Genomic DNA, 18,840 nt, shown 5'->3' on the forward strand with positions numbered 1-18,840 from the left:
ACCAGCGTGAGCAGTGATCAGGAAACCTCACCAGCGTGATCACTGGTCAGGAAGCCTCACCAGCGTGATCAGTGGTCAGGAAGCCTCACCAGCGTGATCAGTGATCACGAAGCCTCACCAGCGTGATCAGTGATCAGGAAGCCTCACCAGCGTGATCAGTGATCAGGAAGCCTCACCAGCGTGATCAGTGGTCAGGAAGCCTCACCAGCGTGATCAGTGATCAGGAAGCCTCACCAACGTGATCAGTGATCAGGAAGCCTCACCAGCGTGATCAGTGGTCATTAAGCCTCACCAGCGTGATCAGTGATCAGGAAGCCTCACCAGCGTCATCAGTGGTAAGGAAGCCTCACCAACGTGATCAGTGATCAGGAAGCCTCACCAGCGTGATCAGTGATCAGGCAACCTCACCAGCGTGATCAGTGGTCAGGAAGCCTCACCACCGTGATCAGTGATCAGGAAGCCTCACCAACGTGACCAGTTATCAGGAAGCCTCACCAGCGTGAACAGTGGTCAGGAAGCCTCACCAGCTTGATCAGTGATCACGAAGCCTCACCAGCGTGATCAGTGGTTAGGAAGCCTCACCAGCGTGATCAGTGATCAGGAAGCCTCACCAACGTGATCAGTGATCAGGAAGCCTCACCAGCTTGATCAGTGATCAGGAAGCCACACCAGCGTGATCAGTGATCAGGAAGCCTCACCAACGTGATCAGTGATCAGGAAGCCTCACCAACGTGATCAGTGATCAGGAAACCTCACCAGCGTGATCAGTGATCAGGAAGCCTCACCACCGTGATCAGTGATCAGGAAGCCTCACCAACGTGATCAGTGATCAGAAAGCCTCACCAGCGTGATCAGTGGTCAGGAAGCCTCACCAGCGTGATCAGTGATCAGGAAGCCTCACCAGCGTGATCAGTGGTCAGGAAGCCTCACCAGCGTGATCAGTGATCAGGAAGCCTCACCAACGTGATCAGTGATCAGGAAGCCTCACAAGCGTCATCAGTGGTCATTAAGCCTCACCAGCGTGATCAGTGATCAGGAAGCCTCACCAGCGTGATCAGTGGTCAGGAAGCCTCACCAACGTGATCAGTGATCAGGAAGCCTCACCAGCGTGATCAGTGATCAGGAAACCTCACCAGCGTGATCAGTGGTCAGAAAGCCTCACCACCGTGATTAGTGATCAGGAAGCCTCACCAACGTGATCAGTGATCAGGAAGCCTCACCAGCGTGATCAGTGGTCAGGAAGCCTCACCAGCGTGATCAGTGATCACGAAGCCTCACCAGCGTGATCAGTGGTCAGGAAGCCTCACCAGCGTGATCAGTGATCAGAAAGCCTCACCTGCGTGATCAGTGGTCAGAAAGCCTCACCAGCGTGATCAGTGGTCAGGAAGCCTCACAATCGTGATCAGTGATCAGGAAGCCTCACCAGCGTGATCAGTGATCAGGAAGCCTCACAAGCGTGATCAGTGATCAGTAAGCCTCACCAGCGTGATCAGTGGTCAGGAAGCCTCACCAGCGTGATCAGTGATCAGGAAGCCTCACCAACGTGATCAGTGATCAGGAAGCCTCACCAGCGTGATCAGTGGTCATTAAGCCTCACCAGCGTGATCAGTGATCAGGAAGCCTCACCAGCGTCATCAGTGGTAAGGAAGCCTCACCAACGTGATCAGTGATCAGGAAGCCTCACCAGTGTGATCAGTGATCAGGAAACCTCACCAGCGTGATCAGTGGTCAGGAAGCCTCACCAGCGTGATCAGTGATCACGAAGCCTCACCAGCGTGATCAGTGGTTAGGAAGCCTCACCAGCGTGATCAGTGATCAGGAAGTCTCACCAGCGTCATCAGTGGTCAGGAAGCCTCACCAGCGTGATTAGTGATCAGGAAGCCTGACCAGCGTGATCAGTGGTCAGGAAGCCTCACCAGTGTGATCAGTGATCACGAAGCCTCACCAGCGTGATCAGTTGTTAGGAAGCCTCACCAGCGTGATCAGTGATCAGGAAGTCTCACCAGCGTCGTCAGTGGTCAGGAAGCCTCACCAACGTGATCAGTGATCAGGAAGCCTCACCAGCGTGATCAGTGGTCAGGAAGCCTCACCAGCGTGATCAGTGATCTGGAAGCCTCACCAGCGTCATCAGTGGTTAGGAAGCCTCACCAGCGTGATCAGTGATCAGGAAGTCTCACCAGCGTCGTCAGTGGTCAGGAAGCCTCACCAACGTGATCAGTGATCAGGAGGCCTCGTCAGCGTGATCAGTGATCAGGAAGCCTCACCAGCGTGATCAGTGGTCATTAAGCCTCACCTGCGTGATCAGTGATCACGAAGCCTAACCAGGGTGATCAGTGATCAGGAAGCCTCGCCAGCGTCATCAGTGGTCAGGAAGCCTCCTCAGCGTGATCAGTGATCAGGAAGCCTCACCAGCGTGATCAGTAATCAGGAAGCCTCACCAGCGTGATCAGTAATCAGGAAGCCTCACCAGGGTGATCAGCTACCAGGAAGCCTCACCAGCGTGATCAGTGATCAGGAAGCCTCACCAGCGTGATCAGTGATCAGGAACCCTCACCAGCGTGATCAGTAATCAGGAAGCCTCACCAGGGTAATCAGCTACCAGGAAGCCTCACCAGCGTGATCAGTGATCAGGAAGCCTCACCAGCGTGATCAGTGATCAGGAAGCCTCACCAGCGTGATCAGTGATCAGGAAGCCTCACCAGCGTGATCAGTAATCAGAAAGCCTCACCAGCGTGATCAGTAAACAGGGAGCCTCACCAGGGTGATCAGTGATCAGGAAGCCTCACCAGCGTGATCAATGATCAGGAAGCCTCACCAGGGTGATCAATGGTCAGGAAGCCTCACCAACGTGATCAATGGTCAGGAAGCCTCACCAGCATGATCAATGGTCAGGAAGCCTCACCAGCGTCATCAGTGGTCATGAAGCCTCACCAGCGTGATCAATGGTCAGGAAGCCTCACCAGCGTGATCAGTGGTCATGAAGCCTCACCAGCGTGTTCAATGGTCAGGAAGCCTCACCAGCGTGATCAGTGGTCATGAAGCCTCACCAGCGTGATCAATGGTCAGGAAGCCTCACCAGGGTGATCAATGGTCAGGAAACCTCACCAGCGTGATCAATGGTCAGGAAGCCTCACCAGCGTGATCAATGGTCAGGAAGCCTCACCAGCGTCATCAGTGGTCATGAAGCCTCACCAGCGTGATCAATGGTCAGGAAGCCTCACCAGCGTCATCAGTGGTCATGAAGCCTCACCAGCGTGATCAATGGTCAGGAAGCCTCACCAGCGTCATCAGTGGTCATGAAGCCTCACCAGCGTGATCAATGGTCAGGAAGCCTCACCAGCGTGATCAATGGTCAGGAAGCCTCACCAGCGTCATCAGTGGTCATGAAGCCTCACCAGCGTGATCAATGGTCAGGAAGCCTCACCAGCGTCATCAGTGGTCATGAGGCCTCACCAGCGTGATCAATGGTCAGGAAGCCTCACCAGCGTCATCAGTGGTCATGAAGCCTCACCAGCGTGATCAATGGTCAGGAAGCCTCACCAGCGTGATCAATGGTCAGGAAGCCTCACCAGCGTGATCAATGGTCAGGAAGCCTCATCAGCGGTGACAAGATGATGTCAATTAATCAGAAGAGATATTGTATTAATGTTTGTATAATTATCAACAATATGCTATATAAAAGAACACAATAAAATGTTGCAATAGTTGCATTTGTGTCCTTATACTTAACATAAGAGATAAAGAAAAAAAGGGCACAATGCCATGACTAGAACAATAAACAAATGACCCGCACGTAGGAGAGAGGAGCTTATGACGACGTTTCGGTCTGACTTGGACCATGTGCTGGTTATTTGTGTAACATGAGAGATATTCATCACTTTAGGCCCAGATTCCAATAATTCCAAATTATAATTTGCTATTTTACATCAGCAAACTTGCTTGCACAAAAACGAAAATTAATAGCTAATATGCTGGCCATTTTAAGATGCATCAGCCAATAAACATTGAAGCTGTTTAGAAGTAAATCGAAATTTATAGAAATTTTCACACTATTTTACACAAAATAATCAAATCACCACCAACAAACTTGAATTTCACTTTTCGAAGACGTCATTTTTTTATTATTTTGAGTGTTTGAGGGTACACGTGAAGCCTGGTCACGGACCGGGCAGCGGGGGCGCTGACCCCCGGAACCCTCTCCAGGTATTCCAGGTATACACCACTGATATTTTTGTAAGTTATCTGAGGACTTCACGTGCCATATGAAACGTGATGGTGCCTGTTGCTTCAAAAATTTATTCCTAGTTACCATACACAAGTGATAACAATTTGAAGCCGATTTGATAAGGCGTTCTTGTTTTATGACCGAAATAAACTCGAAAAGAAAAAATTCATGCGACTTCCTAAAATTATCCCTAGGGGATACCTAGTGGATAATAATAAAAATAATAATAATAATAATAATAATAATAATAATAATAATAATAATAATTCAAGATTAATAATTAGTAATTAGTAATATCAATAACAAAAACACATCAATAATAAAAAGAGAAACAAAAACAGTAATAGTAATAATATAATATCAAATAATTAGACATTTTGGTCGCTGTGGGACCGAACACTTAGCTGATAAAAGACAGCTCATCGCCTGCACAGCCGCCCCTGCAGAAGAGGTCTTGAAAAGATGTCGAAGTCATTCCTCAACGGGCTGAAATGAGTTATAATTTGTAGGATTATAAATTACCCCTAGGGGGTGTTATGTCAGCATATTTCATTCACTGATTGCTGACAAATTACGTACTTGTTTGGACTCAAAAGTCCGCACCTTACTGCCGACTATAGGTTGATTACAAACTCCTTGCGACTCAAGAACTGTGCAGTCCCCCGTACTACAAGAAATTCGTAACCTACCTTGCTCTTGTAGCGTGAGCTATGGTGTTCTTCACACCTTTGACAGATATCGGTGACTTGATAGAAGCTGAAGTGTCCTTGGAAGTCCACGTCTTCCATAGTCTAGGAATGCGCACACTGGTACACTATGTTCCACAAGATTTGTCTTTATTGTTCACAGTCTTATCACTAAAGAAGTTGATCACACTTCTCTTAAGTGTTTATTGTGTTTTTTGAGACACTTTGTTCAAACTAACACACAGATCAGTGTTCTTTGTTGGTTATCCTGGCGTCAGTGTCACTCTCAGTAGAGTCAAAAGTAATATGAAGACGCCACAGCACCCCACGCCATTACTCCCCTAGCACAAAGGAAAAGCTGACCTAGTACTTTTACTTCCTTGCCACTTCCTCCATGAAGCAAAACAGAATGTTTGATTCTTGCTGTCTTAAGCATAGACAACAATGTACACTATCTCTACCATGGTAATAAAGTGGGAGCAGGATTTTCCTTAATTGTCCTGCTAAGGTAAGAGATGAACTGTCCCTTATTAAACTACACTTTGCAACACTGGACCGCATGGAGCGGCGGTCGCTTGACCACACGTCGCATACTGGGATCAATTACTCGCTGTAGCAGTAAACAAGATATTTGCCCCTTTTGAGAGGGCTGGGCCCCTCAGGGCTGAAAGGGGCTGAAGGGGGCTAAAGGGGGCTGAAGGGGGCTGATACCCCCCTCCTGGAGAAAATTTCTCCACATTTGGTCTTTGTATCTTGACTGGAATAGAAGTGTGTGAAATCATTTTTATTGGTAAGTTTCCGATAAACTTGAAATCTTAGGTTGTTGTCTACTTTGTGTATGAGGACGTCGAGGAAAGGTTGCTTGTCATTGGACTTTTCTTCTAGTGTAAACTGGATCGCCGGTTCAACTGCGTTGAGCCTTGTCTGAAGATTCTGTACATCAAAACGTTTGGGAGTTATTACGAGGACGTCGTCCACGTAACGTAACCAAGTGACGCTGGAAGGGATGATGTTGGCGAAGTGTTCGGACTCTAGGTGTTCCATGTATAAGTTGGCTAGGACGGCACTGATGGAGGACCCCATTCCCATGCTGTAGGTTTGTTTGTAGAGCTTGTTATTGAAAGAAAAACAGTTGAAATTAACAATCAAGTCAACAAAATCTCCGGGAGGTAGAGGAAGGTTAAGGCCCTGATTGACTTTACGTCGTAGAACCTCGATGGCTTTTGTGGTAGGTACTTTTGTGAAATGGGAAGTCACATCCAAACTGCTTAGTTTCTTGTTACGGATGGAGAGGTTTCGGATGTGGTTGAGAAGGTCGCCTGAATGTTTAAGATGAGCGGGGCTGATGGTCTCCAGAAGGCAGGAAAGATGTTTGGCAAGAACTCCGGCTAGTTTGTGTGGTGCACTGCCTATACCTGACGTGATTGGTCTGAGAGGAATATTGTGTTTATGGGTCTTGGGTAAACCATACATGTGTGCTGGTTTAGGGTTGCTGGGTAACAAGTACAGAAGTTTCTTCCCTTCTCTAGTGCGTTTGAGTATTTGTCTGGTTTTGTACAGAAAATCTTTGGCGAGTGTCTCCCACTGTTGAGTGCTGATGGGTTCGTATGTAGACTGATTATTCAAAAGGTCCATCATTTTAGTGTTGTAGTCACTTGTGTTGAGTATGATGACTCCACCTCCTTTGTCGGCGGTGGTGACGATAATATTGGTATCGTTGGCGAGGTCCTTAAGGGCAGTGATATATCGTCTAGGAAGATTAGAAGAAGGTTCACATAAAGCTGCAGTGAGAATGCCCTGTATATAACCCTTCTGGAAGTCACTGTCACTGTGTCTATGATTCCTGGTAACTAGGTTGAGTTGATAGTTAGGTTTGCGCATGTTGGTTGTAAATTTGAGTCCCAGACTCAGTGCTTGTTTCTCGTAGTCAGTTAAGGTGCGTGACTATAGGTTGTTTATCAGGGATTCCCGTCCCATTTCCTTCCATCGACTGTTAGCGCAGAGGTACTGAAGTTTGCAATTGAGTTGGATCTTCTGTTGGAGGCTGGCTGTAGTGACTGTGTTGAGAATATGCTCAGCAGTGTGTTGGTCAATCTGAAGATTGGCCCTCATATTCCTTGCAGGGCCAATCTTCAGACTGACGTCCTAGCCAACTTATACATGGAACACCTAGAGTCCGAACACTTCGCCAACATCATCCCTTCCAGCGTCACTTGGTTACGTTACGTGGACGACGTCCTCGTAATAACTCCCAAACGTTTTGATGTATGGAATCTTCAGGCAAGGCTCAACGCAGTTGAACCTGCGATCCAGTTTACACTAGAAGAGTCCAATGACAAGCTACCTTTCCTAGACGTCCTCATTCACAAAGCAGACAACAACCTAAGATTTAAAGTTTATCGGAAACCTACCAATAAAAATGATCTCACACACTAAGACCAAAAGAGGCAGCATCATTGGGTTTTTCCTAAGAGCATACCGATTTTGTAGTCCTGAGTTTCTTGACGAGGAATGTACATACATTCACCAAACCTTCACTCAGTTACATTTTCCTTCCTTTTTCATCAAAGACTGCAAGATTATTATTATTATAATCAAGGGGGAAGCGCTAAACCCGGAGGATTATACAGCACCTGGGGGGGATGTGGAAGGCATTCAGGCTTAATTCGGGGAACTGGAGCACAGATCCAATTCCCTAAATCAAGAGCCCCTCACCAACATCAAGGAACCTTCCTTGAGGGGAAAGACTGCAAGAAAAGAGCTCTTCAGATCATTAATTCTCCACACACCAACACCACTCCCAACAAAGTTATAATTCTTCCCAACAGCCAGGTTGCACTGAACGTTTCTAAAGTACTTTCACAAGCTAACACCAGAGTCGTCATCTCTTCCAGAACTTCAATAAAGGATCTAACCAGGACAAAATCAAAGCACCACGAACCAGTCAACGCAGGGGTTTACATTGTACCCTGTGGAGGCTGCGACAAGATTTATGTAGGTGAAACAGCAAGAAACCTCGACACCCGCCTCAATGAACACATTTACGCATGTAGGAACGATAACTTGAACAACGCCTGTATACAACACCGAAATTCCACCAATCATCTCATGAAATTCAGAGACGCCCAATTAGTGATCAAAGAAACTAATTTCCGCAGACGCAAGTGCCTAGAATCAGCACTAATCGCTGTTTCGAATACAATTAAACAAAACAAAGATAGCTTCACCATCTCTGAAGTCTTAGCAAGAATCCTCCTGAAAACAGTAAACCCTGCCATCACATAGTCTCTCCTGTTAATACTACACAAAGCACATTACAGAGAGTGAACACTGAAACAGGCTGCCTCTATCCAGTCTATATTTGTCTAACCTATTTTTATGTTACCCTATTATTATTATTATTATTATAATCAAGGGGGAAGCGCTAAATCAGGAGGATTATACAGCGCCTGGGCGGGGATGTGGAAGGCATTCAGGCTTAATTCGGGGAACTGGAGCACAGATCCAATTCCCTAAATCAAGAGCCCCTCACCAACATCAAGGAACCTTCCTTGAGGGGTATGTTACCCTAGTATTAGCTTTTATATCGTTTTACTCGTGTACGAGTTAATTGCTCTTCTATGTTGTATTACTACTACTACTACAACTTATGTCACTACTACCACTAGTATTGCACCTCACTCTGAGCCGCCTATATATACCCTCTGTGTCCATGTACTGTTTGTAACGGCTTGACAAAGCTCCTGGAGAGCGAAACGTTGCCACAATAATATGTTACATTAGTATTTAGTATTCTCGTGCGTGAGCGTGTTAGAGAGGAGTAAATAGAGACGAATGGTTTTTCTGACCTGACGAGCTGTTGGAGTGTGAGCAGGGTAATATTTTGTGAAGGGACTCAAGTCCGGCTAACCGGACTTGAGTCCTGGAGGTAGGAAGTACAACGCCTGCACTTTAAAGGAGGGGTTTGGGATATTGGCTGTTTGGAGTGATATCTAAAGTGTCGTAGCTAAGCGCCTCTGCAAAGACAGTGATTGTGTGAATGATGGTGAAAGTGTTGAACGATGATGGTGAAAGTGTTGAACGATGATGGTGAAAGTGTTGAACGATGATGGTGAAAATGTTGAACGATGATGGTGAAAGTGTTGAACGATGATGGTGAAAGTGTTGAACGATGATGAAAGCCTTTTTTTCTTTCTTTTTGGGTCACCCCGCCTCGGTGGGAAACGGCCGACATAAAAAAAAAATTAGTATTTTCCATAATATGTCGTTTTTCGCAGTAAATGGTAGGTTATAATTAATTCAGCAGGAATAACTAATGTTTTTAATGCTAATTACTTGAGTGGCTGTTAGTAATATATTCCGTAGACATTCATATATAACCCGACTCCCACAAATTATAAACCCATTCTAAATAACCTCCAGATAACTCCCATTCACATCCAGCTTCCTCCAGTTAACTCTCATGCACTTCCAAGAGCCCTAATACACACAGTTTACTCTGCCTACGATTCCCATCCAACTCCAGACCATACCACTCACAAACCATTAAATTAACTCACCTTTACAGTATTAGTATCGATGTTCATATTGAAAAAGTGCATGGTAATGTTAGAAGTGGGTTCCAGGACTTCCACTTCCACTTCCATATACCCGTGGATGGTCTGATTTCCGTTGATGAAGGGCTGAATTTTGATGGTATAGTGAAGAGGCTTCAGGGTTTTCGGTAAAAACAAGTCTTGCTTATTTTGATGTGCTGGATCTGATGACAGCACGACCACCTTGACTCCCTCCGAGGTTGTAGTGGCTTCAGTAGCATTTGGTTGCTGTGACGGTAGTGTGTTTGATATAGTTATTATTGTGGTTGGAGTTGTATTTGGTGATTGCAAGTGTGGTGCATCTGTTGTTGTTGTTGTTGTGGTAGTATTTGGTTTCATTACTAGCATGTCTGATGTTAATGTTGTGTTTATAGTGGCATTTGGTGGTTGCAATGGCGGTGTGTTTGTTGCAATTGTTGCTGTTGTTGTTGAGGTAGCATTTGATAGTTGCAATTGTGATGTTTTTGCCCTACCTGATTTCGAAACTGTGGGAACATTTAATGGTTGTGATTTAGGTATGTTTGTTGTAGCTACTGCTGCCGTTATATCAGTGGATGATTCTGAAGGCGTAGTTGCTGGAATGGTTGAAGTTACTATAGTTTCTGAAGTACCAACAGGAGAGGTTGTCAGTCGGCCAGAGCTCTCCACCGACCCTAACTGAAAATGGTTTATTCTATAGCACATTATTAGCGTGGAGAAGATGTAGAGAAGAGAGCGAATAGAAACAGCGAGTAGAATAACTAGAGGAGAGTAATGAGGAAAGACAGTAAGGAACAGAGAGGAGCAAGATAAATGAAAATGAAGAGAAGAAACGGAGATGCTATTCTTTCATTGTATTTGTACAATAATAACAAACTTCGTAATATACACTGTTGTTTAATGTCTATGAAAATAAAGTAACTAGAGCTTACCATATTCTCGCTCGTAGGAATGTGGAGTCTGTTTCTAAGACTACAGAAAGTGGTGAGGGGAAGTCCCACCAGTAACAGTACCAACACTGCTCGGGAGACACACCAGCAGCACCAAGCTGGAGTCTCCGCGGGACTCCTCCTGAGGGTACGCATGATGGGTACTTCGTTGTAGACCAGCTCAACTTACACTCTGCAAAAGTATATATTTTTTTTTGGCTATTAGTCAATAGTAATGATGATAATTTTTTTTATTAAATTTTAATTAATAAGTAATCTCTTAACAACTGTTAGCCGGAAAGGTGAGTAAGCAGAAAATACTTCACAAACCCTGTCAACTCTTAGTGACAAATAAACGCTGTGGATTTTTTGGGTGTTTAATTACATTGCCAAACATATTTCTGGGAACATGGAGAAGCACACTGATAATTATAGAATGTTAATAAACATATTCAAGTGAATGTACACTTTTTGTGAACAGTTAACAACATATATGTATAACTCAACCCTGCAGCTATAACTGCGTATTTAATTCTGAACAAACACTGATGAATAAACAAATTCTCTGACCAGAGACCAACGCTGGTAAACCAGCTTAAGTAGCTACCCTGGCCACTAACTCGCTGTCATCTTGAAAAAGACTTAAATTGTAAACAATAGTACATTTTTTTTGTCTTTACAACACCCTGTAGATATCACCACATACCATTTTTAGCACACAGCACACACTGTCTTGCCACACACCCGCCACAGGGTAGGTATCACTAAACGGGTCATTTTATAACAAAGACTCGTGTAATTGTTTATGGTTGACGAATAAACTAACAAGATTTTAATGAACCCACTAGTGAACACACATAATGATGATCCAGTAGTAAACAAACACCCCGGTGAACACACATTGGTAATGAGAGAAGAAAAAACTTCACGTGAGTGGAGACAGAATGGCTAGGAAACAAATTACATGAGATACGTTCTGGGAAAGATGAATTAGAAAATGCAAAAGCTCTGAACAGAAAGAGAGAGGGAAAATCGTAGATTTCATGAAAACAAGAGAGACGAAGAGAAAAAAAATATAGGAGACGGCAATGAAGACTGTTGCAAATGAACCCACATTATGAAGAGAGAGAGAGGGAGAAATCTGCGATTTTTTTTTACTGCCAGAGAAGAAACACAAGATAAAAAAAATAATGAAAGGAAATCAAAGGATGATAAAACTTGATTTAGCAGCTGGAGCATCTTCGAGGGATTTACCGTGACAAAGATGAAATGATCTCGAAGCAAGGAACTTAAAATATACTCACCTTCTTTGATTTTAGTTTTATTGCCTTCCATTACATTAAGCACTGTGTGACCCATGTCGGTTTAATGCTTCACGTAAATACAAAGATAACAGCTGGAGAAACAGATAAAAAAAATAAAATAGGCAGAAAATTTGATCCAGGTGGAACTGTACAACAGGTAACAATAACCTCCAGTGTCATTCATTTTCTATTTCTGAAATGCAGCAGTTACGGATAAGGTACAAAACGTTAAATAAAACCTCGAGTGATCAAACAGTAATAACAGAATATTTCTACATATGAATCATACATACATGAAAAGAAAAGCAGCAAAACTGAAGTGAGAAGAGCAGAAAATGCAAAGGCAATTAAGAGTAGAAGGGTGAAAAACTGTTCACAGAGGTGACCGAGAGTAGCATGTACTGAACCTCTCACTTTGTCACAATATTACCCAACCTCTCCCAACATTACCTTTCATCCCCCACAACATTACCTTCCATCCCCACTTCTCCCAACCCCATAACATTACCTTCCCTCTCCACATCTCCCTCCTCCACAGCAATACCTTTCCTACCCACCTCTCCCAACCCCACAACACTAACTTACCTCTCCACTTCTACCTCCACTTTAAAACTTCATGACTCCCTTCCTATCTTCAGGTATAGGAAAGTTAGAAATAGCAGCAACTTTTGCTTCATTAGGAGCAACCTCACCTTAACCAACCAAAAACACAAAAGATGTTTAATTGAGCTTATTCAAAACATACTTTGTTGGAATGAGCGTGAAGCTGTATTAAGCAAACCTCTCAGCGCTCTGAGACGCATCAGAGCATTGAGAAGCAGGCTTCTACACCTTCAAGTTCTGTGTTAACTCGTGCATAATTCTTTGGAACGAAGAGGCTGCAGTCTATCCTAGATAGTAAATACAGAGATTTCCTGAGCACGAGCAGTAAGATTGACATGACATACAGGGCTTCTGACACACACGAGGCGTGGCGGTAGAGTGTACTGGATCACAAGACTCCAAGAATCTTAGTGTTTTTAGGGCGTGCTGCTAGCAGCAACCAGCGGTAGTGACAACATCAGTGAGCAACCCTACAAGTGATAACCAAAGTTATTAGTTAAAAAAAAGGCAAGAGGAAGCCTAAAATTATCCAAAAAAATTTGAAAGTGCCAAATCGTTGGAGGCCTAGTAGTCACCTGTTGCCACACAGTTACAAATGTACAAAGTACAAAGCGAGTGGCAAAAGACAGAAAGTCAAAAATTAAGAGAGGTTGGTTAATGAGTGAACTGTGAGGTAGCATACAACGAGTGTGAAAAAGTTAACGTGAAAAGGAAGAACAAAAAATATATATAACCAGAGAAGGTGGCAGGCAGTAGACCTCCAGGAAGTGGTGCCGCCATAGCAGGTTGTGTGTAATTACAAATAAGAAGTGTAACTTACCAAAAATGAAGTGTAATTTACTAAAAGTAGCAATATACAAGTGCTAAGTATGGTAAATAAGAACTCATGCGGGTAATGAGAATAGAATAATTGAAGAGAAGGACAGCGGTGATAAGGCAAGGAGCAGGAGTCATCGTACAGTGAGCATTGGGATGGACGACACCTCTGAGGTGTAATGTACAGATCACCTATGTTTGTGGTAAAAGAGGAAGTTGAGTAGTGGAGCCGGACCTGCAATCAATGGTAGCTGGCTGTCACAAACCCTGCTCCGGAGTGATTATCATACAGTACGTAGCTTTTAGCAGGCAGATAAAATTGGAAGGAGCAAGGAATAGATGACCTTGGTAGGAGGAGTGTGCACGCAGGAGTAAGTGCAGGCAGGCCATTAGGACTACAGACTGACACCAATTTTAAAAGATAAGATTTAAGCACATAAAGACAGTGTAATAGGCGAACCAAGTTATTGGGTACACAGGTAGTACAAATGTAGTACATATGTGGACATACGAAGGACTCATGAACACACACACACACAGATCCACTGTCAGAAAGTTAAACGCCTGTTAAAGACTTAAAAGACTTAAAATTGATTGAATTTTTTTCAACAAACAACTTTCCTAGCTCTAGTCATCACGATTGAGTGTCAGTCTGAGATGAATCAGGCTGGGAAATAGTAACTACTGAACCACTGCGCGTGACTTTCTAGAGTGAATGGACACAGGGGTACCACACGTAAGATCCTGCCTTAAATGTTTCACTAGAGTGAAAGAGTATTCTTCTTTTCTTACAATAAATTCATTGAACATTTGTTAGATTAATTCTGTATTGCAGCAGAGACAGATTTTGAAGTATTAACTTCAGCAACTAACTGAGCGACAGGTGAGTTTTAAAGTAGATTACATTTGATTATATTTTACATAGATTATATTTTTTATGTAGATTATATTTGGCTGGTGCCCACTGTTGCTACCCGCCAACTCTAACCAGACTTGTTTTTACATTTTTTACCTATTTGAGTAAATTAATAATTATCCGTGTTTCTACGATATCTGAATTAGTATTATCTCTGAAAATTTTCTGAAAATCACGAGGTATACGACTATAAAATTCCTCTTGAAGGAACAGCTGGAATAAAATGCCATAAATTTCTGAGTCTGATGATCTGCCGCAACGCTGCAGGTAATATACTTCTGATCTGGCTTCCGCTGCTTGCTACGAAATGTTCGCTGATAACTCACATGAATAAATTATAAATTTCTTGCATAGCTTCTTCATAGTCTCATAAACTACATTTTGTGCAAAAGGCAAAGCTGCTGTGCAACTCTGTCCTCTGCCTGTCCATACAGAGTGTAATAAGGCTACAGAATGATTGTAAGGGCAGTAGAGAGCATGAGCTAGATATTCGAAAATATCAAATTACGTATCTAAATCAATCTCAGTGAAGTAGCAAACAATGCTGAAGCTGTTTTTTTAATGCTAATTTCTTGTTTTGGAGGCTGACGAGTAGCAGACTGGTCACTGAAAGTACATCATCTCACATCATCAGCTTTACATGACGTTCCATCACAACATCCCCTCAAGGAAGGTTCCTTGATGTTGGTGAGGGGCTCTTGATTTAGGGAATTGGATCTGTGCTCCAGTTCCCCGAATTAAGCCTGAATGCCTTCCACATCCCCCCCCCCCAGGCGCTGTATAATCCTCTGGGTTTAGCGCTTCCCCCTTGATTATAATAATAATAATCCATCATAACATACTGAGTAAGAGAGTGAATAAATCGAGTAGGGACTTTAACATGTCTATCAGGACCTTTCTTTCTTTTAGATCGCGTTACTATTCATGACATTTCTTGAGGATCTGGGAAATTCTTGGAAATGTATACTGAAGAGAAGTAAATGGGGTACTAGTATGAGTCGGCGTCATACTCATTCTTCCATTCTGAGTGAATATCTCGATTAAGTGTGAAGAGGCAGATGAGAACTGTGTAGATACACTAGTTTATGAAAGAACTGTTGCACCCACATCTTGTTTCATGATGTACAGACATTTTATATAACTAGGCGATGAGACTCTCTTCAGAATAAGACATTCTATATGCTCAGCATGCCTGGAATTTACCTGGAGAGAGTTCCGGGGGTCAACACCCCCGCGGCCCGGTCTGTGACCAGGCCTCCTGGTGAATCAGAGCCTGATCAACCAGGCTGTTACTGCTGGCTGCATGCAAACCAACGTACGAGCCACAGCCCGGCTGATCAGGAACCGACTTTAGGTGCTTGTCCAGTGCCAGCTTGAAGACTGCCAGGGGTCTGTTGGTAATCCCCCTTATGTATGCTGGGAGGCAGTTGAACAGTCTCGGGCCCCTGACACTTATTGTATGGTCTCTTAACGTGCTAGTGACACCCCTGCTTTTCATTGGGGGGATGTTGCATCGTCTGCCAAGTCTTTTGCTTTCGTAGTGAGTGATTTTCGTGTGCAAGTTCGGTACTAGTCCCTCTAGGATTTTCCAGTTGTATATAATCATGTATCTCTCCCGCCTGCGTTCCAGGGAATACAGGTTTAGGAACCTCAAGCGCTCCCAGTAATTGAGGTGTTTTATCTCCGTTATGCGCGCCGTGAAGGTTCTCTGTACATTTTCTAGGTCAGCAATTTCACCTGCCTTGAAAGGTGCTGTTAGTGTGCAGCAATATTCCAGCCTAGATAGAACAAGTGACCTGAAGAGTGTCATCATGGGCTTGGCCTCCCTAGTTTTGAAGGTTCTCATACCCAGGTAATATTTCCTGAATTAATCCTCTGTAGCTGCTGTGTAGTAATACCCAGCATATCTGAAATTTCAAAGTTTCAGATTCCTTTAGTGACAGTATCTGTCAAGTGTAATTCTGGTACAGATAGATTTTAGTTTAATATATTTATTAAGCACCTCATACCCATCCTGTGGGCGGTAGTCACCCCATACCCATCCTGTGGGCGGTAGTCACCCCATATCCATCCTGTGGGCGGTGGTCACCCCATACACATCCTGTGAGCGGTAGTCAAAAGATTACAGAGGTACTTAATGGGTCCAGGTACTGGACCCCAACGTTTCAAAAATAATGAACTCCAGGTAGATCTGGTCACAATCATGGCAAGTTACGAGGGTAAAGAACCATCTACACTCTTATATATGGTTACAGTCATGATCAAATTACAGAGTAATGAGCCACTGACAAGTCCACACCAGGTCACAACTGTAATGAGTTATAAGTACAAATATTAAGTGGGTCTCACAAACACGCACACACACACACGAGCGCGCACGCACAGGCACACACACACACACACACACACACACACACACACACACACACACACACACTCCAGGAGCTGAGTCTCGACCCCTGCAACCGCAATTAGGTGAGTACACACACACACACACACACACACACACACACCGAGGGAGCGGATATGCTGTGTGTGCCACTCACCACAATCTTCAACACATCCCTGGAAATTGGGCAACTACCTGAAGTATGGAAGACGGCAAATGTAGTTCACATTTTTAAAAAGGAGACAGAAAAGAGGCACTGAACTATAGACCTGTGTCACTGACGTGTATAGTATGCAAAGTTATGGAGAAGATTATCAGGAGGAGAGTGGTGGAGCACCTGGAATGGAAGAAGAGTATAAACCACAACCAAGCACGGGTTCATGGAAGGCAAATCCTGTGTCACAAACCTTCTGGAGTTTTATGATAAAGTAACAGAAGTAAGACACGAGGGATGAGTTGAGTGCATCTTCTTGGACTTTAAGAAGGCCTTTGACATAGTGCAGAAGCTAGAGCATCAGGCGCACATAACAGGAAGGGCACTGCAATGGATCAGAGAATACCTGACAGGGAGGCAACAACGAGTCATGGTACGTAATGAGGTATCACAGTGAGCACATGTGACGAGCGGGGTCCCATAGGGGTCGGTCCTAGGACCAGTGCTATTTTTGGTATATGTGAATGACATGATGCTTCTTCGCTTCTAATGACCAGAGCTTTGGTAAGATGGGGAAGGAAAAAGGATGGGTAAGGATGGAAATATTGGAAGAGGGTTGGAGGGGGGGGGAGAGGTAGGATATAAAAGGTAAGTGGCCCAACCACTTTGGTGTAATTTAAAAAGTGTATTTGAATTGATAAGATTATTTTTTAAGAGGTATAATACTAACCCATCAGAGTCACATAAATATAATAGGTATATAAGTACATGACTCTGAATTGGTTGTAATTATACAAGTTGCAATTGCTTTTTTTTTTTTTTTTTTTTTTTTTTTTTTTTTTTTTTTTTTTGTTTTTTTTTTTTTTTTTTTCGCGATTGCACAACGGATATTTATACGACAGGAAAGGCAATATTTTCTGGCCAGTTTATGAGCTCGTGACAATAGCTTCTTAATGGTGGTGTCCAACAATAGTCAATAGCATAATTTTACATTAGAAAGTTATTTAAGATGTCTCCCTAATTGGGGGCGATGATTTTTTCAGTATACATAGAAGGGTTCTGGTAGTATCCAATCTTCTTCGTCAGGTAAGTTGCTCAAAATCATGGGTCGAGGGTAATCATCTTTATGAATAAAACGACGAACCCTCTGTGGGAGAGTCATTCTTTGAGTCCTGTGAGGCGGAGTATTGATGGTGTAATCGGTGGTATTTATCACTTGTATAGGATGTTCTCTATCTGGCATGTATAGTTCTTGCATTGTATAAAGTTGTTTCTTTTTTAGGGTGTCAAGGCGTACATTTATGGCAGTGATATCTTGTTGTGTGTGTAAATCTGCCATTTTAACTCTGTCTCTCCTCCTGGTATTGGTAATAAATCGAAGAGCTCTATTCTGGACCCTTTGTAACCGTAGCATGTTGGTCTTTGTTGTTAATGACATTGGGACACAAGGGTATTCAAGTATAGGTCTTATTATCATTTTATACAGATGTTTTTTGACATGTTGAGGGGCTTGATTGAATCGAAAGAGTCTGCTAAGACCGGCTTTGGCTGTGTTGATCTTTTTAGTTACATGAGATGTTGAGTGGAGCAGCCTGTCTATTTCATATCCCAAGATCTTGTTAGGGTTTTTAATGGCTACAGGTGTACCTCTGATGGAGATACCCCCTTTATCTTCAATGGTTGATGCAAAACATCCTATCGTGCTAACAAGGACCTTGTCAGGATTAGTCGTAATTCTCCATTTCTTCTCCCAATTAGATGTTCGACGAAGTTCAATATTCATTTTTTCTATGACTCTCTCATACTTGTATTTTCCTGTTACTGGAGTTGATGAGACGACATGAATAACATCATCTGCAAACTGTGTCACAATTGTGTCATTAAACTCTGGTTGAGGAAGATCATTCACATAAATGTTAAACAGAAGTGGACTGAGACAAGAACCTTGTGGGACACCAGCCGTCGGTATAAAAGGTTCTGTCGACTTGCCATGAAAGGTGGGAATGATTTTTCTTTGAGTTAAGAAATTATAAATTACTCTGAGAAAAGTCCAGTTATGGTCTGGTAGGTCAATGAGTTTGTATATAAGGCCATCATGCCATAAGCTATCAAAAGCTTTATGAACATCTCTGGTGGCAATTAAGGCAAGATTGCCCTGCTGTTTTAGACTTGCTACAGTGTCAAAAATAACATTTATTGCATGATTGGTACCTCTATGTGTTCTAAAGCCAAATTGTTTTTCAG

General features: G+C 43.4%; 1 protein-coding gene across 1 annotated transcript in view; it reads right to left on the minus strand.

The window, feature by feature from the left end:
• LOC138855029 (endoplasmic reticulum aminopeptidase 1-like) overlaps positions 1-18,840 on the minus strand; it is a 104,244-nt gene that overhangs the window by 35,086 nt on the left and 50,318 nt on the right. Inside the window, exons 2-3 of the mRNA XM_070101777.1 lie at positions 10,418-10,607; positions 9,471-10,163 (exon numbers count right to left, since the gene is read on the minus strand). Coding sequence (XP_069957878.1) covers positions 9,471-10,163; positions 10,418-10,570 — 846 coding nt within the window. The 5' untranslated portion in view covers positions 10,571-10,607. The remainder of the gene's footprint in view (positions 1-9,470; positions 10,164-10,417; positions 10,608-18,840) is intronic.

Source organism: Cherax quadricarinatus, chromosome 78 (genome assembly GCF_038502225.1).
Source record: "Cherax quadricarinatus isolate ZL_2023a chromosome 78, ASM3850222v1, whole genome shotgun sequence".
Lineage (NCBI taxonomy): Eukaryota > Metazoa > Arthropoda > Malacostraca > Decapoda > Parastacidae > Cherax > Cherax quadricarinatus.